At 37.9% G+C, this 18,708-nt stretch overlaps 3 protein-coding genes across 3 annotated transcripts; all 3 read left to right on the top strand.

The window, feature by feature from the left end:
• The first annotated feature begins 1,206 nt into the window (after positions 1–1,206).
• On the top strand, positions 1,207–2,154 carry LOC128398688 (olfactory receptor 6M1-like). Its single transcript, XM_053359939.1, has one exon. It carries the CDS (start codon positions 1,207–1,209, stop codon positions 2,152–2,154), a length of 948 nt encoding a protein of 315 aa, XP_053215914.1.
• Positions 2,155–7,459: 5,305 nt separating this feature from the next.
• LOC128398689 (olfactory receptor 5A2-like) lies at positions 7,460–8,398 on the top strand. Its single transcript, XM_053359940.1, has one exon. It carries the CDS (start codon positions 7,460–7,462, stop codon positions 8,396–8,398), a length of 939 nt encoding a protein of 312 aa, XP_053215915.1.
• Positions 8,399–15,023: 6,625 nt separating this feature from the next.
• LOC128399992 (olfactory receptor 2G3-like) lies at positions 15,024–16,064 on the top strand. Its single transcript, XM_053361908.1, has one exon. It carries the CDS (start codon positions 15,057–15,059, stop codon positions 15,993–15,995), a length of 939 nt encoding a protein of 312 aa, XP_053217883.1. The 5' UTR covers positions 15,024–15,056; the 3' UTR covers positions 15,996–16,064.
• The last annotated feature ends 2,644 nt before the right edge of the window (positions 16,065–18,708 follow it).

Consider the following 18,708-nt stretch of genomic DNA (forward strand, 5'->3'; position numbering starts at 1 on the left):
AACTTTGCAGATGAGAGGCATTATTCTGGACACATTATCTGACGTTGACATACACCTAGAAATCTTACCAGTGATCTTTCCTATGCATACAGAAGAACACTTGAGCATTTGCAAGGTAAGATAATTGCGATACCTCGCTTTGCTCACTCTCACAATATACACATGTACCAACCATTTATCAACTGAATGCTTACAGACATTCTAAACTGGGATATTGTTTTCTAGAAAATGCAGATGATAATATAGATTTTATTTATTATTCATTTCACATATGTCTAAGTCACCTTTGCAGAATATAGGCTCCAATATAGCTCCAATATGCTTTAAACCATTGCATTGATATTTATTCATTGATGCATGAAACCATTCATTTGATGGTTTCATAGAATCAACTACTTTTTCATAGCTAATTTCACAATGCAGTTAAGATTGATTTTGTAGATGGGAGTAAAATGAAACTTGAGGAGTTCAACATTTTGAAACAAGAATTTTTGTATGATAGCAATAAATTTTGTAAATCACCTTGAGGTTTGTTTGTTTTTACATTCAAGTGATGTATAAATTCTATGAAATAAATAAATTGGATATAAACTAAATTGATTCTCAAGGAAACCTACCTGTTGCCAAACTGATACTTCTCTCTCTCTTTTTTTACTCTGATAATTTACTTATTACTAAAATATTGTGCAATAAAAGCTATTGCACTATAGTCTGGGATAGAAAACTTAATGTCATATGCAGAACAACTTTATCTATGATTACTTGTAGTATAACCTATTGTGACGCTTACTCATAAGGAAATTTACATTCACTTGCAACCCAGTATTTTAGACATATTTCAATCCTTTAATAGTATTTATATTGTAGCTTGTTAAAATCTTCTACATATATGATACGTTGCACACATACACACACAAACACTTTTGTTACCTGATCATCGGGTAATAAGGATGGCAAAATATGTTTCATCACTTCAGTCTTTACATTTACATGCTTCGCAGAAACAGAAAACATGATCCCATCCTTACAAAGCAAGATCAAGTAATATATACAATACAACTATCATTTGCTTTTCATTATGGTACTTGTTTATGTAATATAACTGTGTGGAATATGGGTCTTCTATTTATTCTTTGCAATGAAGTTTACAATGCTAGTACTGATGATCATCCCTTCCCCTCCTTCCTTCATTCAGGATGCCATAACATGGAAATAGAGAATGTGACAAATGTCAGTGAATTTCTTCTGCTTGGATTTATGTATGAACCAAATGTGGAGATTATCCTCTTCATAGTTTTCCTTCTCATTTACCTGGTGACAGTGCTGGGGAATGCACTCATCATTGTACTCATCTGCACTGATCATCGCCTTCACTCCCCTATGTATTTCTTCCTCAGCAACTTGTCCTTAATCGAGATACTCATGACAACGTGCGTCGTGCCTAAAATGTTAGCCAATCTCCTGGCTGAAAGAAAAACTATTTCATTTGGTGGTTGCTTTGCTCAGTCATACTTCTACTTCTTCATGGGTTCTACAGAGTTCATCCTTTTTGCTGCTATGTCCTTTGACCGCTACATGGCCATCTGCTACCCGCTTAGGTACCCCACTCTCATGACTGGGAAAGTTTGTGTCAATATGCTGATTGGCTCTTGGATCGGTGGGTTCTTGTCTGTGTTCTTGTCAACAGTGCTGAAAGTGAGGTTGCCTTATTGTGGACCTAATGTCATTAATCACTACTTCTGTGACAGTGCCCCTTTGCTACACCTCGCCTGTATTGACATCAGCTTTATCGAGTTCATAGATTTCATTGGGTCTTTGCTTCTACTGCTTGGCTCTCTCTCATTCACTGCTGTCTCTTACGTCTACATAATTAGTACCATCCTCAAAATCCCTTCTGCAAAGGGAAGGGAGAAGGCCTTTGCCACCTGTGCATCCCACTTCACTGTTGTCTCCATGGGCTATGGAATCTCCATCTTTGTTTATGTCAGGCCATCCCAGAGTGACACCATGAGCATGAACAAAGCATTAGCCATTTTCTCTGGCATCTTGACACCTTTATTGAACCCTTTCATCTTTAGTCTAAGGAATGAACAAATGAAAGAGGTGTTAAAAGATGTCCTAAAGAAGCTAACCTCCAGAATAAAATATAACTAATGTACTATATACACCTTCAGAATATACACCTTACATGAAAGTTCACATTTTCAATATAACAGCACAGATTGTATTGTCCATAGTGCATATTGACTGGGTTTTATGACTGTGGAGAATTGCCTTCTCCTACACTAATCTACAGAGAAACTTCTTCTCTAAAGATGTTCCCCACCATCTGAGGTTATGCGGGTTGTGAACAGAGAGTGAGAGTCTTTTCAGTTGTAGCACTACACCCTTATTCATGACCAAGCTCTTCAACCAGCTATGGTCCAGGGGAGACTGATATACTGCCAGGTCCTCCTGTTCCTGTTCCTCTGCTCCTTGCAGCTGGATCCTCCCCCTTCTTAAGTAGATCCTTCCCCCCAAGTGCCCCTTTGGTAATAGAGCAAAACAGGCAAACTGTTGTTTGTTAAAGGTGCTGGGAGTTGTAGTTCTGTGAGGAGTGACTTACAGCTCCCAGGATTCTTTGAGGGAAAGCAATTCACTTTAAATGTATGGTGTGAATATGAGGGGAAGGGGGAGACTTTGGTTTCACATGTTTTGCCCAACACTCCAAGAGCCTTCAAAATGTAACTTCTTCTAGAAGAACTGTGAGGGAAAAGAAACTGTGTTTTTCATCAGTGAATGGCTGTTTCTGCTTGCTTTTCCCCATACTCCAGCCATAAGAGTCTTTATAAGGGATCCATTTCCAGATTAAGTCTGAAGTTACTTTCTGGACTTTGTGGATCAGGAGTAAATGAAAGGTAGGAGGTTACTCGGCACTGATGCCATCAGTTTTGATGGTGCATTTGGATATGAAACTACTTGACTTGTTGAACTTTGCACTCTTAAATTTTCATGTGTGTTAAATGAACTGTTATTTTTATTTAATATTAATTATCATCATCATTATTATTTTGTGTCATGAGGTATTATTATGTTTTGTAAATGTGCTTCTTCCTCTACCCCAGCTACAACAAAACATATCTCTCCCATATTAGTCTATACAGCATATGTATTTTTCCATTGCCTCCTGAGACAGAAGGATGCCAGCAACAAAATCTGCTCCGATATTTAAATATTTTTGTGAACTGCTTCAAGCACAGATGTATTTGTAGAATATGTGGTTTATAAATAAATCAACTAGGACTATATTAATTACATGGAACTCTATGCTCTGGTTTCAGAGCTTCGTTCAGACACAGTAGGGATGTGTACCGAGGGGTGGTTGGATCAGTATATTTCTAGTCTGTATCACCATTGCATATATTAATACATTTCTGCATTAGAGTGTAATGATGCTTACATATATAAATAAATTCATGTCAAAATATTAAGTTTAGCACTTAACAAATGTATTTTTCTCACAAAATGTATCTTTCTAAAAATAGTTTAAAATGAACATTTGATAATACACTTACACATTTTACATGAGCTGAGAACACTGTCACAAAGTTGGGAGAAGTACAAAATCCACCTGATTCATTAATTTGGGAAGGGTGAATGGAGTCTTCTCATATTGAAATTCACAAAGTTCAAATTCTTCCAACATTCAGCATTGATCTTTGAGACTGTAAGACTGAATGTTGCCTCTGGGGTGGCCCTGCCTAATGTCAATACTAGAGGCATGGCCTTCTGTGGTTACTAACTCAACATGACCACACCTGCTGCAGTTTGGCACCTAGCATTTCCAGAAAAGATGCAGACCCAGGCCCCACCCTCCAGTTCCAACAACTCTCTACAGCAGGAATGGAGAACTCTCAGCCTGAGGACCTAATCTGGAAGACTGGGGCTTCCTATTTGTAAGGCCATTTCATTCAAGCCACACCCAGCTGTCCTGCATGTGAAGTCATATGTGACAACAGCTGAGGGGCAGCTATAGGTGGGACTTGGACAAAAAAGGCTTTGCAGGCACTGCTGATCAGTTGGTTGTAGGGCTGCCATATGTCCTGATTTTCCCAGACATTCCTGGATTTGAAAAGTGGAATTGAAATTGTCTGGGGGAATTTCCAAAATCAAAAAAGCTCAACAACTGACACCCAGCTGGCGAATGGTGCTTAGGAAGTACTGCACAGTAAGCTTTGCAAGCCTCCTTTGGAAATAAAATCATTCCCTGTTTTTAAAAGGAGCAGTTTTTCCCCTTTGCAAAGGAAGTAGTTTATATTCAAATTTCTTCCCTCAGCAAATATGTGGATTTTCAAATAATTATTTTTTTTTTAAAAAAAGACTTGAGGTACTACTGATTGATAGACTTAGTCATGAGTCTGTTTGAGTTTGCCTCATTGGGGGATATATTATCCTTGTGTCAACCCCATAAGCATGGCTGTGACCCTCACATCTAGAAATGATTTATTTATTTTTAAAGTCTGTGTGCCAACCCCTGCTCCAATCTCTGCCAAGTGGTAGCAAGATTCCAGGGAGTTCCATGTGCTCAAACAGGGTTGTATCTGGGAAATCAAGGCACAGTGGAGACTAATATCTTTAAGAAATATGGTTTATTGTAGAAATACTTACACCTGGGTTTGGAGAGAATTTACAACATTTACATTTCAGGTGGAGCCTTTCCTTCACTGTAGCCCAGCATTGGATTCCCAGGCATCTCCATGCCTCTCTCCCAACCTGCCTTCAGCCATCCCACCAAGATGGTTCTTGTCTTCCCAGCAGCTTGTGGGGTCCTCCCTCTTTTTCTCCAACCTCTATTTACTCACCCCACTTATCTAGACCTCTTTTATTTTTCCAGAAGGGCACATTTTTCCTGTGTGACATCATGCCTCCTGTAACCGTCCCTTCCCAACTCTTCTATTTAGCCAGAGCTAAGGCAGAAGGTCAATGGATGGTCATTGTCCAGTAATTATACCTTAATGGCACTTATTCCCATGTGATTTATTTATTTTTGTTTAGTCTGGCACCTTCCCTTTCATACTCCAGACATTAACTAAATTCTGCCACATACTAATTTCTAACATTCCCTAACTCTAGCAGTTATGGGATCCTTTGCTCCCCAAGTCTGCTTCTCCAGAACAATATAATATGGCCCTTGAGATTTTCTAACTGCTAATAAAGCCATCATATAGAAGATAAAAGTAAATATGTAAGTTTTTTTTTAAATTATCCTCTTCTGCATTCATGTAGCATGAACTGTATACAAGTTCATACTTATTCATACTTAATCATACTATTCAGCTTATCTCCTTAAGACCAAACACAATAGGAATTAAACACACTATGAGTTGGTTCCAGAAGAAGGTACTTATGGAATCAATGGGACAACTTATGTCTAATGTATTTCAATGAGACTACCTGTACTGTGCTTGGAGGTAGGTGGAACTGAAGGAATCTTCCTGGCTGGTTACCATTTTTTACAACTATTGAATCTCCAGAAGAGAGGGGAACTGTACTCTGGGAATGTAAATGTCAGACCCTCCAAGTGTCACTATTTTCCAGGGACATCCTTGATTTAGAAAAGCCGCTTCGGTTTCTGATGCAATCCCGGAATGTCCCACTTTTCCTTAGGATGTATCTATTTTCATTGGCGAAATGTTGCAGGGTATGGAGTTATTCAACTCCCAATCCATCTGAAGGTAATCCTTTATAGAGAAGTGTTTTTTAAATGTTTTATTATGTTTTTAAGTCTGATTCAGGAGGGCTCTTTCATTTTTTTATGCCCTTAAAAGACTTTGCTTGTTTGAGAACTCAGTTCTGGTTCATTTCCTACACCCTACTCCTATATTTCATCTCCATTCTTTATTATTAACATCACATCTCAATAGAAAATTTGCATGGCAGTAAGAGTGTCATTTATACACCTTCCAAGTACAGGTCACAATGCTTCCATTTGTCAGTGAATTTAAACACCAGCATTATTGTCAATGTAACATGGGTAATGAGCAATCGATGTACATATTAGGATTAAGGTAGGTTAAGGTATTATAAGGAGAGTGTTTCAATTAGCCTTTTCTCTCACCTGTCCCCTCCCCTAACTCCTGGAAATTACATTGAAATCCATGGGATTTCTTCTCAATAAAACTCTTAGAATTAAAAAAATAATAAAAAATGAGGTTACAAGTGAATGGAGCAAAAGTGGCATGGAGATAATGGAACGTATACTGGAAAGAAAGGAATATTAATATATTGGTATAAGCACATCTCTTCAAATGTGCTTTTTGTCTGTGTTGGAGAGGAACTTGTAGTTTTAAACAAATATGGTAAGCTTTGCTAGGCAAGAGAAACATGTAAACTGTAAGACGAGTGTGGTGGGCAAACATAAGCATCGACTGGCCAGCTTGATGCTGCTTTTACCAGTCATGTTGAATTGTGATAATTCTGCAGATTTTTGTAGATTTATTGGACTTCATTGGGTTAGTTATATGTTCATTTTTTATCATTTTATTTTACAGCTCCCAGCCTGTCTGCCCAGTCACCCACCTAACCTAGTCTGCATTGAGTATATGCAAAGAAAACTAGTTTAAGGATATAATCTGATATCTACCTCCATGGGAAGAAACCCCTGCTTCTGTTGACCTCTGCTAACTTCTCTTAATCAAGGAGGAAGGAAGAGAAGAAGGAATCCTATTTCTACACATATGGGGAAAAGTGAACATAATGAGATTTATTTCTATTGTTATGATTAGGATGCATGCAAGTAAGGAATAGAACAATATTTAAAATTATTATTAAGGCGTATAAGAAAAAACAATAAATAAGATTAGAAAAACTATTAAAATAAAATTTCTAAATAATAAATGAGTTGCCTTCCAGATATTGTTGGGCTACAGTGCCCACCAATCCTGACTATTTACTGGTGGGAAGTTTAATCCAACAATATCTGAAAGCCAACCTGTACTATCGTTGCTCAAAATAACTTGGTTTTTAAAAATGTAACTTTTTACATTTGTCTCTATTTCTTCCCAGCTCTGCTCTGCTTTTATATCTGCTAAATTTCTAGTACCTGTATGATCAAAGAACTGTTCCCCCCTATAATATATAGTAATTGTTGCATAGATCACAATTTTATAATTTTTTCATAAACAAGAAGTTACATCAGGAGGAAAACAACCTTACTGATCTTTTCCAGACATAGAATATGCAAAACATCATAAAACTGAAAACTAAAACTTGACTTGACAAATTGATGGAGATATGCCTAAAGAAGTTATGGAACAATATTGCATAAAGTTTATATTGCATTTAATGAATGATACTTTAGATGCAGGATTTAGGTTTAGGATATATTATGATACATCTATATTCTCACGTTCTAAAAGGTAGTTTTGTCTGCTCTTCTTCCAGGTTCCCCCCTCCCAATAGTTGGAATCAATGGGGCATTATGAGACCAACAAATGATACAGAAGGTTGGGAAATCATACTTTTGGGTTTTTCTAATCATCCAAAAATGGAACCTTTACTCTTTGCAATCTTCTTCTTTCTATATGCTGCAACCCTTCTTGGGAACATTAGTATAATTTGCTTGGCCACAGCAGATCCCCATCTGCATACTCCCATGTATTTTTTCCTTCAACACTTGGCATTTCTGAACCTTTGCTACACCACTGCTGTAGTCCCCAAAATGTTGGCCAACCTGATATCCACCAAGAAAACTATATCGTATCACTTGTGCATGCTGCAAACCCATATTTCCCTCCTTATGGGAGCCGCAGAATGTCTCCTTCTAGCAGTGATGGCATTTGACCGCTATGCAGCAGTGTGTCATCCCTTACGTTACACCACAATAATGAGCTACCGTGTTTGTGTGAAGACTGCAGCAGCATCTTGGACCATCAGCTTTCTAGTCTCTGTGGTTTCCCTCTCCATATTCTTGCCCCCTCTTTGTGGACCCTATGTTATTAATCATATTTTCTGTGAGCTCCCCGTTCTGCTGCACATGATCTGTACTGATACCTCTTTAGTGGAACTTCTGATGTTGATAGGGGGTTCAGGCACATTAATGCTGCCCTTTATCCTGGTTCTGGTGTCCTACGGCTACATCATTGCTGCTATCATCAGAATCCGTACTACTAGTGGTAGACACAAAGCTTTTTCCACATGCTCTTCCCATCTAACAGTAGTGACCATTTATTATGGCACAGGAATTTTCATGTACATGAGGCCAAAATCGTTTTACTCCCCTGAGAATGATAAACTGATTTCTGTATTTTATGCAGTAATCAATCCTATGCTAAATCCTATTATATATAGTTTCAGGAACAAGGAAGTCAAAGAGGCATTAATGAGAGCTTTGGGAAGGAATGTATTGACCAAGACATAATAGAAATGTATTGAAACAGTGTTCATCAATGGTACTGTATTTTAAAATATGCATTAAATTGCTTATAGTCCAAACAAGAATTTCATTATAAAGCATCTCGTGCTTTATAATGTACAGGGCCTGCAATAATGTAGAAACAATGAAGGATATGCTAAATTAATCAAGGCTAGTGGATTCCTAAATTCCTGGGCTCTGAGGTAGAGGATGGTTCAATCAACCCTAATATTAATTATCTGGTTCAATTATTATGGCTAAAATGTTACTTTAGACATCATTGGCTTTTGAAAATTGTATGCATGCATACAGGAGAAGACTTTTATGAGAAGACTTTTATGAGAAGTCTTTTAATAAGTTGAACTTTTATGCATATTTGTCTAAGTGACAATTTAGAGGTAATTGAGAGCATCAATAAAATGTGGACAGGAGTGATATAGTCCGCATTGCATAGCTGAACATTCAAAAACCTTTTGATACAGTCTTTGACCAAAGACTCCTGAGAATACTTAGCAGTCATGGGATAAAGAGAGGCTATCTTGAAAGGATGTATGAAGTGTGATTTTCCAAGGATCTGTACTGGGACGTATGCTTCTAAACTTGTTCATTAATAACCTGGAAGGAGGAATGAACAGTGAGGTGGTCATGTTTTCTGATGACATCAAATTATTCAGAATGATAAAAAAGCAAAGAAACACACACACACCCCACCTGTCTAATGCATGTTATATTCAGATCAATTGCCAACAAAACAGTGGGGAATATTAAGTTATTTCTTATTCCTTTCCCCCCAAACCCATGACTATATTTTGTGTTTTGCTCAGTCATACTTCTACTTCTTCATGGGTTCTACAGAGTTCATCCTTTTTGCTGCGATGTCCTTTGACTGCTACATGGCCATCTGCTACCCACTTAGGTACCCCACTCTCATGACTGGGAAAGTTTGTGTCAGTATGCTGATTGGCTCTTGGATCGGTGGGTTCTTGTCTGTGTTCTTGTCAACAGTGCTGAAAGTGAGGTTGCCTTACTGTGGAACTAATGTCATTAATCACTACTTCTGTGACAGTGCCCCTTTGCTACACCGCACCTGCATTGACATCAGCTTTATCGAGTTCATGGATTTCATTGGGTCTTTGCTTCTACTGCTTGGCACTCTACCTAGCTTAATGTAGAACCATGTGAGGGAAAAGAAACTGTGTTTTTCATCAGTGAATGGCTGTTTCTGCTTGCTTTTTCCCATACTCCAGCCATAAGAGTCTTTATAAGGGATCCATTTCCAGATTAAGTCTGAAGTTACTTTCTGGACTTTGAGGATCAGGCATAAATAAAAGGTAGGAGGTTACTCGGCACTGATGCCATCAGTTTTGATGGTGCATTTGGATGTGAAACTATTTGACTTGTTGAACTTTGCACTCTTAAATTTTCATGTATGTTAAATGAACTGTTATTTTTATTTAATATTAATTATCATCATCATTATTATTTTGTGTCATGAGGTATTATTATGTTTTGTAAATGTGCTTCTTCCTCTACCCCAGCTACAACGAAACATGTCTCTCCCATATTAGTCTCTACAGCATATGTATTTTTCCATTGTCTCCTGAGACAGAAGGATGCCAGCAACAAAATCTGCTCCGATATTTAAATATTTTTGTGAACTGCTTCAAGCACAGATGTATTTGTAGAATATGTGGTTTATAAATAAATCGACTATGACTATATTAATTACCTGGAACTCTATGCTCTAGTTTCAGAGCTTTGTTCAGACACAGTAGGGATGTGTAACGAGGGGTGGTTGGATCAGTATATTTCTAGTCTGTATCCCCATTGCATATATTAATTCAATTCTGCATTAAAGAGTGATGATGCATACATATATAAATAAATCCATGTCAAAATGTTAAGTTTAGCATTTAACAAATGTATTTTTCTCACAAAATGTATTTTTTCTAAATATAATTTAAAATGAACATTTGATAATGCATTTACACATTTTACATGAACTGAGAACACTGTCACAAAGTTGGGAGAAGTACAAAATCCACCTTATTCATTAATTTGGGAAGGGTGAATGGAGTCTTCTCATATTGAAATTCACAAAGTTCAAATTCTTCCAACATTCAGCATTGATCTTTGAGACTATAAAACTGAATGTTGCCTCTGGGGTGGCCCTGGCTAATGTCAGTAATAGGAGCATGGCCTTCTGTGACCACACCTGCTGCAGTGTCTACTAAGGCCTCTTGCACTGTGCTTCCCACATAACTGACACCCAGCTGACTATTGGTGCTTAGGAAGTACTGCACAAGAAGCTTTGCAAGCCTCCTTTGGAAAGAAAAGCATTCCCTGTTTTTAAAAGGTGCATTTTCTTCCCTTTGCATAAGAAGTATTTTCTATTCAAAGTTCTTCCCCCTGCAAATATGTGAATTTTCAAATAAATACTGCATTTTAAAAAAATAATGAGAGACTACTGATTGATAGACTTAGTCATGAGCCTGTTTGAGTTTGGCTCATTGGGAGATATCTGATCCTTGTGTCAACCCCATAAGCCTGCCTGTGACACTCACATCTAGATTGTGTGTGTGTGTGTGTGTTAAAGTTTGTGTGCCACCCCACCCCCAATCTCTGCTAAATGGTAGCAAGATTCTAGGGGGTTCCATGTGCTCACCCAGGGTTGTGTCTGGGAAATCAAGACATAGTAGAGACGAAGGTCTTTAAGAAATATAGTTTATTTTACAAATATTTACACATGGGCTTGGGGAGAATTTACAACATTACATCTCATGAGGAGGCTTTCCTTCACTGTAGCCCAGAATTAGATTCCCAGGCATCTCCATGCCTCTCTCCCAACCTGCCTTCAGCCAGTTCACCAAGACGGTTCGGTCTTCAAAACAGCTTGTCGAGTCCTCCCTCTTCTTTTCCAACCTCTATTTACTCACCCCACTTATCTAGACCTCTTTTATTTTTCCAAAAGGGCACATTTTACCCTGAGCTCAGGCAGAAGGTCAATGGCTGGGCATTGTCCAGTAATTACACCTTGATGGCCCTTCTTCCCAGGCGATTTTTTGGTTTAGTCTGTCACCTTCCCTTTCATACTCCAAACATAATCTAAATTCTGCCATGTAATAATTTCTAACATTTCCTAAATCAGAAACCTAAAACCCATGGGCCAGAAGCAGCCCATAGAGGTCGTTTGACCGGCCCACGAGCCACCCCTGAACCGAGCCGCCTGCTCTCGTGCTGCGCTAAACCAGTGCAGCGCGGTGCGGGAACTCACTTCCGTGGTGCCGGAAATTGCGTCTGCGCACATGCAGACACCAAAAAACACAGGCGCACACATGCTCGCGATCCAGCCCATGGAGGGATCTCCGCGGGACCGATTAGGCCCAGGCAAGATAAACCTTGTTGACCCCTGCTCCTAGCAGTTATGGGTGCCTTTGCCCACCCAACTCTGTTTCTCCAGATCTGTATTATAATATGGCCCTAAAGATCTCTTTAAATGTTGTCCATTTTAACCTTCCATTATCCTGTAAGTTTTTTGTTTTTTTTAAGGGAGTGGTAATTTCTGCTGAGTCCATTTCATAGTAAGACGTGCAAAGTTAATTGGAGCCTGGGGATTTTCTAACAACTAATAAAGCCATCCTATAGAAGATAGGAGTAAATATAGAAGTTTTTTTAATCATTCTCTTCTGCATTCATGTGGTATGAACGGTATACAAGTAGGTCATATTATTCAGTACTTTTCAGCTTATCTGCTTAAGACCAAACACAATAGGAATTAAACACACTATGGGTTGGATCCATAAGAAGATAGTTATGGAATCAGTGGGACAACTTAAGTCTAATTTATTTCAATGAGACTACCTGTACTGTGCTTGGATGAAGGTGGAGCTGAAGGGATCTTCTTGGCTGGTTCCCATTTTTTACAATTATTGCATCTCCAGAAGAGAGGGGTACTATACCCTGGGAATGTCAATGTCAGACCCTCCAAGTGTCCCTGTTTTCCAGGGACATCCCTGATTTAAAGAAGCTGCTCAGTTTTCTTATTTGATCCCGGAATGTCCCACTTTTCCTTAGGACTTCCATATTTTCATTGGAGAAATATTGGGAGGGGGGTATGGAGTTATTTGATTTCCAAGCCGTCTAAATGCAATTCTGTATAGAGAAGTGTGTTTTTTAAAAAAATGTTTAATGTTTTATTACATTTTTATATATGTTGAAAGCTGCCCAGAGTGGCTGGGGCAACCCACTAAGATGTGTGGGGTATAAATAGTAAAATTATCATTATGGAATGATAATTCCATTCTCCTATTTTCATTGGAGAAATGTTGGAGGGCATGCAATGTAGCGTCTCGTGCTGTTATCTTGGGTTTTTCCCCCAGGAACAAATAAACATATTGGATTGTCTGTAATTCTGTCCTTCAACTCACACAATGTTCTTTGATTCAGCAGAGGTTTTTGTGAAGATGGGCAGAGGGAAGGGAACTCTGCAAATCCATCCTTTCTCTGGCAACCTGCCATGATATTCTGTGGAGACTCTGAGCCCTTTGGAGTAGAGGTTGAATGGAACAGGGGCTGCAGAGGCAAAAGAGTGCCAGTGACAATTGCTTTCACCCTTACTATAAATTTCAGCTTGATCAGAGACTTAGGTGAACAAGACAAAACTAGGTACAATCCTTGATTTAAAAGAAAACAAAAAATGAAAGGAATGAAACATATTCTGATATTGCTATTAGTGTGAACTGAGAATGATAACTAGACTCTGCTTTCACAATTGAAGGCAGTGGCTCTCTGAATAACATTTACTGTACTGGTAAAATGGAGTAAATGCTCTTGTATTTAGATGCTGTCTCTGTGCCTGCTTCCTATTTTTATTTAGTTATTATTATTAAAATTACACTTCACCTTCCTTTCCAAAGTAGTCCAGATATCAGATAGACCAATGTGTGAATAGAATGCTGGACCAGATCCAGCAGGGCTCTTTCTGTTTTTATGCTCTTAAAAGACTTTACTTCTTTGAGAACTCAGTTCTGGTTTATTTCCTACACCCTACTCCTATATTTCATCTCCATTCTTTATTATTAATATCACATCTCAACAGAAAATCTGCATGGCAGTAAGAGTGTCATTTATGTACCTTCCAAGTATGGGTCACTAATGCTTCCATTTGTCAGTGAATTTAAACACCAGCATTATTGTCAATGTAACATCAAGGCCAAAGAGCAATGAATGTACATATTATGATTAAGATAGGTTAAGGAGAGGGTATCAATTAGACTTTTATCTCCCTCCCTCTCTCCCCCCGGAAATTAAATTGAAATCCATGGGATTTCTTCTCAATAAAACTCTTAGAATTCAAATAAAAATAATTGAGGTGCATGGAGCAAAAGTGTTATGGAGATAATGGAATGTATTCTAGAAAGAAAGGAATATTAATATATTTGTATAAGCACATCTCTTCAAATGTGCTTTTTGTCTGTGTTGGAGGGGAGCTTGTAGTATTAAACAAATATGGTAAGCTTCACTAGGCAAGAGAAATATGTAACCTTTAAGACGAGTGTGGTGGGCAAACATAAGTATAGACTGGCCAGCTTGATGCTGCTATTACCAGTCATGTTGAATTGTGATAATACTGCAGCTTTTTATAGTTTTATTGGACTTCATTGTGTTAGTTATATGTTCATGTTTTATCTTTTTATTTTACAGCTCCTAGCATGTCTGCCCACCTAACCTAGTCTGCATTGAGTATATACATAGAAAAGTAGTTTAACGATATAATCCTATATCTACCTCCATGGGAAGAAACCCCTGCTTCTGTTGACCTCGGTTAACTTCTGTTAATCAAGCAGGAAGGAAGGAAGGGAAGAAGGAATCCTATTTATACTCAGATGGGGAAAAGTGAACATAATGAGATTTATTTCTATTGTTATGATTAGGATGCATGCAAGTAAGGAATTGAACAATATTTAAAATTATTATTAAGGCATATAACAAAAAACAATAAATAATATTGGAAAAACTATTAAAATAAAATTTCTAAATCATAAATGAGTTGCCTTCCAGATATTGTTGGGCTACAATGCCCACCAATCCTGACTATTTGCTGGTGGGAAGTTTAATCCAACAATACCTGAAATCCATACAATACCTGTATGATCATTGCTCAAAATAACTTTTTTCATGTAACTTTTTTCATGTAACTTTTTACATTTGTCTCTATTTCTTCATAACTCTGCTCTGCTTTTATATCTATGAAATTTCTAGTGCCTGTATGATCAAAGAACTCTTTTTTCTTTCCTATATTGTTGCATAGTTCATAATTTTATAGTTATTGTTCCATAGATCACAAATTTATAATTTTATCATAAACAATAAGTTACATCAGGAGTAAAACAATCTTACTGATCTTTTCCAAACTTAGCATATGCAAAAGAGCATAAAACTGAAAACTAAAACTTGACTTGACAAACTGATGGAGCTATGCCTAGTGAAGTTATAGAACAACATTGCATTAATTGCATTTTGTGTTTGATGAATGATACTTTAGATGTAGGATTTAGGTTTAGGATATATGGTGATATATCTATATTCTCACGTTCTAAAAGGTAGTTTTGTGTGCTCTTCTCCCAGGTTCCCCCTTCCCAATAGTTGGAATCGATGGGGCATTATGAGACCAACAAATGAAACAGAAGTTTGGGAATTCATGCTTTTGGGTTTTTCTAATCATCCAGAAATGGAACCTTTACTCTTTGCAATCTTCTTCTTTCTATATGCTGCAACCCTTCTTGGGAACATTAGTATAATTTGCTTGGCCACAGCAGATCCCCATCTGCATACTCCCATGTATTTTTTCCTTCAACACTTGGCATTTCTGAACCTTTGCTACACCACTGCTGTGGTCCCCAAAATGTTGGCCAACCTGATATCCACCAAGAAAACTATATCATATCATCTGTGCATGCTGCAAACCTATATCTCCCTCTTTATGGGAGCAGCAGAATGTCTCCTTCTAGCAGTGATGGCATTTGACCGCTATGTAGCAGTGTGCCATCCCTTGCGTTACACCACAATAATGAGCTACCGTGTTTGTGTGAAGACTGCAGCAGCATCTTGGACCATCAGTTTTCTAGTCTCTGTGGTTCCACTCTACTTATCTTTGCCCCCTCTTTGTGGACCCTATGTTATTAATCATGTTTTCTGTGAGGCTCCCATTCTGCTGCACATGATCTGTACTGATACCACCTTAAATGAACTTCTGATGTTGATAGGGGGTGCAGGCACTTTAATGCTGCCCTTTATCCTGGTTCTGGTGTCCTACGGCTACATCATTGCTGCTATCATCAGAATCCGTACCACTAGTGGCAGACACAAAGCTTTTTCCACATGCTCTTCCCATCTAACAGTAGTGACCATCTATTATGGCACAGGAATGTTCATGTACATGAGGCCAAAATCATTTTACTCCCCTGAGAATGATAAAATGATTTCTATATTTTATGCAGTAATCAATCCTATGCTAAATCCCATTATATATAGTTTCAGGAACAAGGAAGTCAAAGAGGCATTAATGAGAGCTTTAGGAAGGAATGTATTGAACAAGACATAATAGCAATATGTATTGTTAACAATGGAAGAGTGTTCATCAGTGGTACTGTATTTTAAAATATGCATTAAATTGCTAATAAACCAAATAAGAATTTCATTATAAAGCATCTTGCGTACTGCCATAAAATGATCCAGGGCCAGCAATAAAGTAGATATAATGAAGGACATGCTAAATTAAGGAAGACTAATAGATTCTTAAATTCTTGGGCTCTGGGGTGGGGGATGGTGGCAGTCTTGTTTTTGGACCTGAAACCACTTATCCACAAAGCTTGTGATCTATCAGTGTTCAGCTTCAATTTATTGGCCCTCAGGAAGCCCATTAGGGCCTTCAGACACTGTTCTAGCACTTGCAAAGTCTCTTGAATCATATAATATGAAGAGATAGAATTGGGTGTCACCCACACATTAGGAATACTTCATACTAAGTATCCAGATGATGCCTGGGTTTCATATAGAATAGATAAAAGTAGCATGGGAAATAAAATTGAATGTTTGCTTGACACCACGGCATAAACACAAGAGTCCAAATAAAAGTCTTGCATGCCTATTCATTTGTAGCAGTCCAGCTGGTAGGAGTGGAACCCCTCCAAAAGTGTGTGTCCAACTTCCAACCCTTTGGACTACATCTAGCCAATACCTGGCTAGAACTGATGTGGGCTGGAGTCCAGCAGCCTTTGAAGGTTCACTAGTTCTACGCACTTGTAATACACAGATGTTTCAAAAGATATAACTTCTTATAGTAGGGAGCAGGTGTTACCAACATGGCTTTTCTTAATTACATAGACATACAGTTCTCACACCAGGAACTGCTCACGAACTCTATAATTAGTAAAATCACTATCATTTCCTCAACCCCCATTTCATGGAGAGAGAGTAACATCATCAACAAAAATTCAGATAAGAAACACTCCGTCCTGTGGTGTGTCATGAGAACTGGGTGTTGATCAATAAAAGAGATGGGGTAGTTAACCATAATTTGTTATATCTGCTTTGCTATTTAACAGAAGAATTTAGATTCTGTGGGTAAGTCTTAGAACAATTATAGTTGGGAGTCTTGTGAAGAATGCCAGTTTGCAGCTTTGGGATAGAGAGAGATGGGTTTTCAATCAGGTGGTTACTCATCCTGTTATTTTTGCTGCTGCTGCTCCCTTCTCTTGTGTCCAAGGATACCAAATGGAAGCCTAGTAATACTATTAGTGTCCAAGACAATTTGTATCAACCAGGAGAAGCCATAATTGGTGGGATATTCTCTTTGGTATATCCCCAGTATCCTGAGAGAAACTGGAATGAACCTCCTCGTAGAAGTCATGAAATATATACGTAAGTTCTTTGTAGCTTATTAGCAGGACGTGTATCTCAACAGAAGTGAATTCTGCTATCTTTAACTCAATGCCTTAAATGCTGGGGGAGGCGGGGCGAGATCCAGGCCAGAGTGGCTTCCAGAAGCCCCTGTTTAATGAATATTCATGATTTGTTCATCTTGAGAATCCATACATTCACATTTATTTGTTTGAGGCAAAGAGATGTTATCCTACACTTTTCAGTACATTTTCACATTCACTTCACTTATCACAAAAAGTCTGATCTTTTGGTGAAGTAGATCTGGATTGCAAAAGCTCCAAATTAACTCCAATTGCTCAGGTTTATTTTGCCAGGATGTTATTGAATCTCATCTGATATAGCGACAGTCTGGAAATGTCCTAAATTAGAAAATCTAACATGTCAGTTATTTCAATAGAGTTGGGTTAAGCAATGTTTAATTTTAATCAGTTAGATTTTGAAATTTTTCTTTAATGTCTCTTTCTGAGATCAGGAGGAAGGTGGGATTTATATTACTTCTGGAGTCTACCCATTCTGACCAATTTCAAACCACTGATGTTTGATGGGCAGTGGTACATCTTTTGAATTCACAGACATATGATATAAGTTAACCAATGCTGGTTGACTCATAATTTATGTCACAGATCTTCTTGTACTGTCAGAGGCCGCTTTTTTATTTCCTAGTTCATATTTCCCTGAGGCATTTCACCTCTCTTTCTCAATCCAGAAATGAATGTGCAGGAAACATATATTTGATAAAAGTAAGCTTGACTTTCTGTCAATCTCATTGTAGTTCAGTGCTGAGTAATTATCAGCATGCTCTCGGTTTGTTGTTTGCTGTTCATGAGATCAATAAGAACCCAAAGCTTTTGCCCAATATTACTCTGGGTTCCCATATGTATGACAACCTTTATGATGAAAAGATGACATATGATATCATGCTGGACCTATTATTCACACAACAAGAAAATGTGCAAAAGAATGGACCTAATAGGAAATATATGAATGAGGATGTGTTTGCTGTCATTGCTGGTCTCAATGCAAAAAATGCCTATGAGGTGGCAACAGTGTCAAGTGTCTTCAAGATTCCACAGGTATGTGTGTATTTTTCTTTGTGTGGCACCCATTTCTTCTTGGTTATCTACTGAGCTAATTGAATTCACCTCTGTAATCTCAGAACATGGAAATTTAATATAAAGAATTATTAAACATAGAATAAGAGTCTCATGCTCTACTGACTGAGCTATCACAACATGTAATTAAAATAAATTAAGGCTATACACTTTGTCTTGGTTTGGGAGGAGAAAGTTGAAATTACCCACCCACCCTCGATCCTGAAATGCAAACCCATGTCTTTATAAAAACAAGTCTTATTGAATTCAAGGGGGCTAACT

This window comes from Podarcis raffonei, chromosome 13, assembly GCF_027172205.1.
Source record: "Podarcis raffonei isolate rPodRaf1 chromosome 13, rPodRaf1.pri, whole genome shotgun sequence".
Taxonomy (NCBI): domain Eukaryota; kingdom Metazoa; phylum Chordata; class Lepidosauria; order Squamata; family Lacertidae; genus Podarcis; species Podarcis raffonei.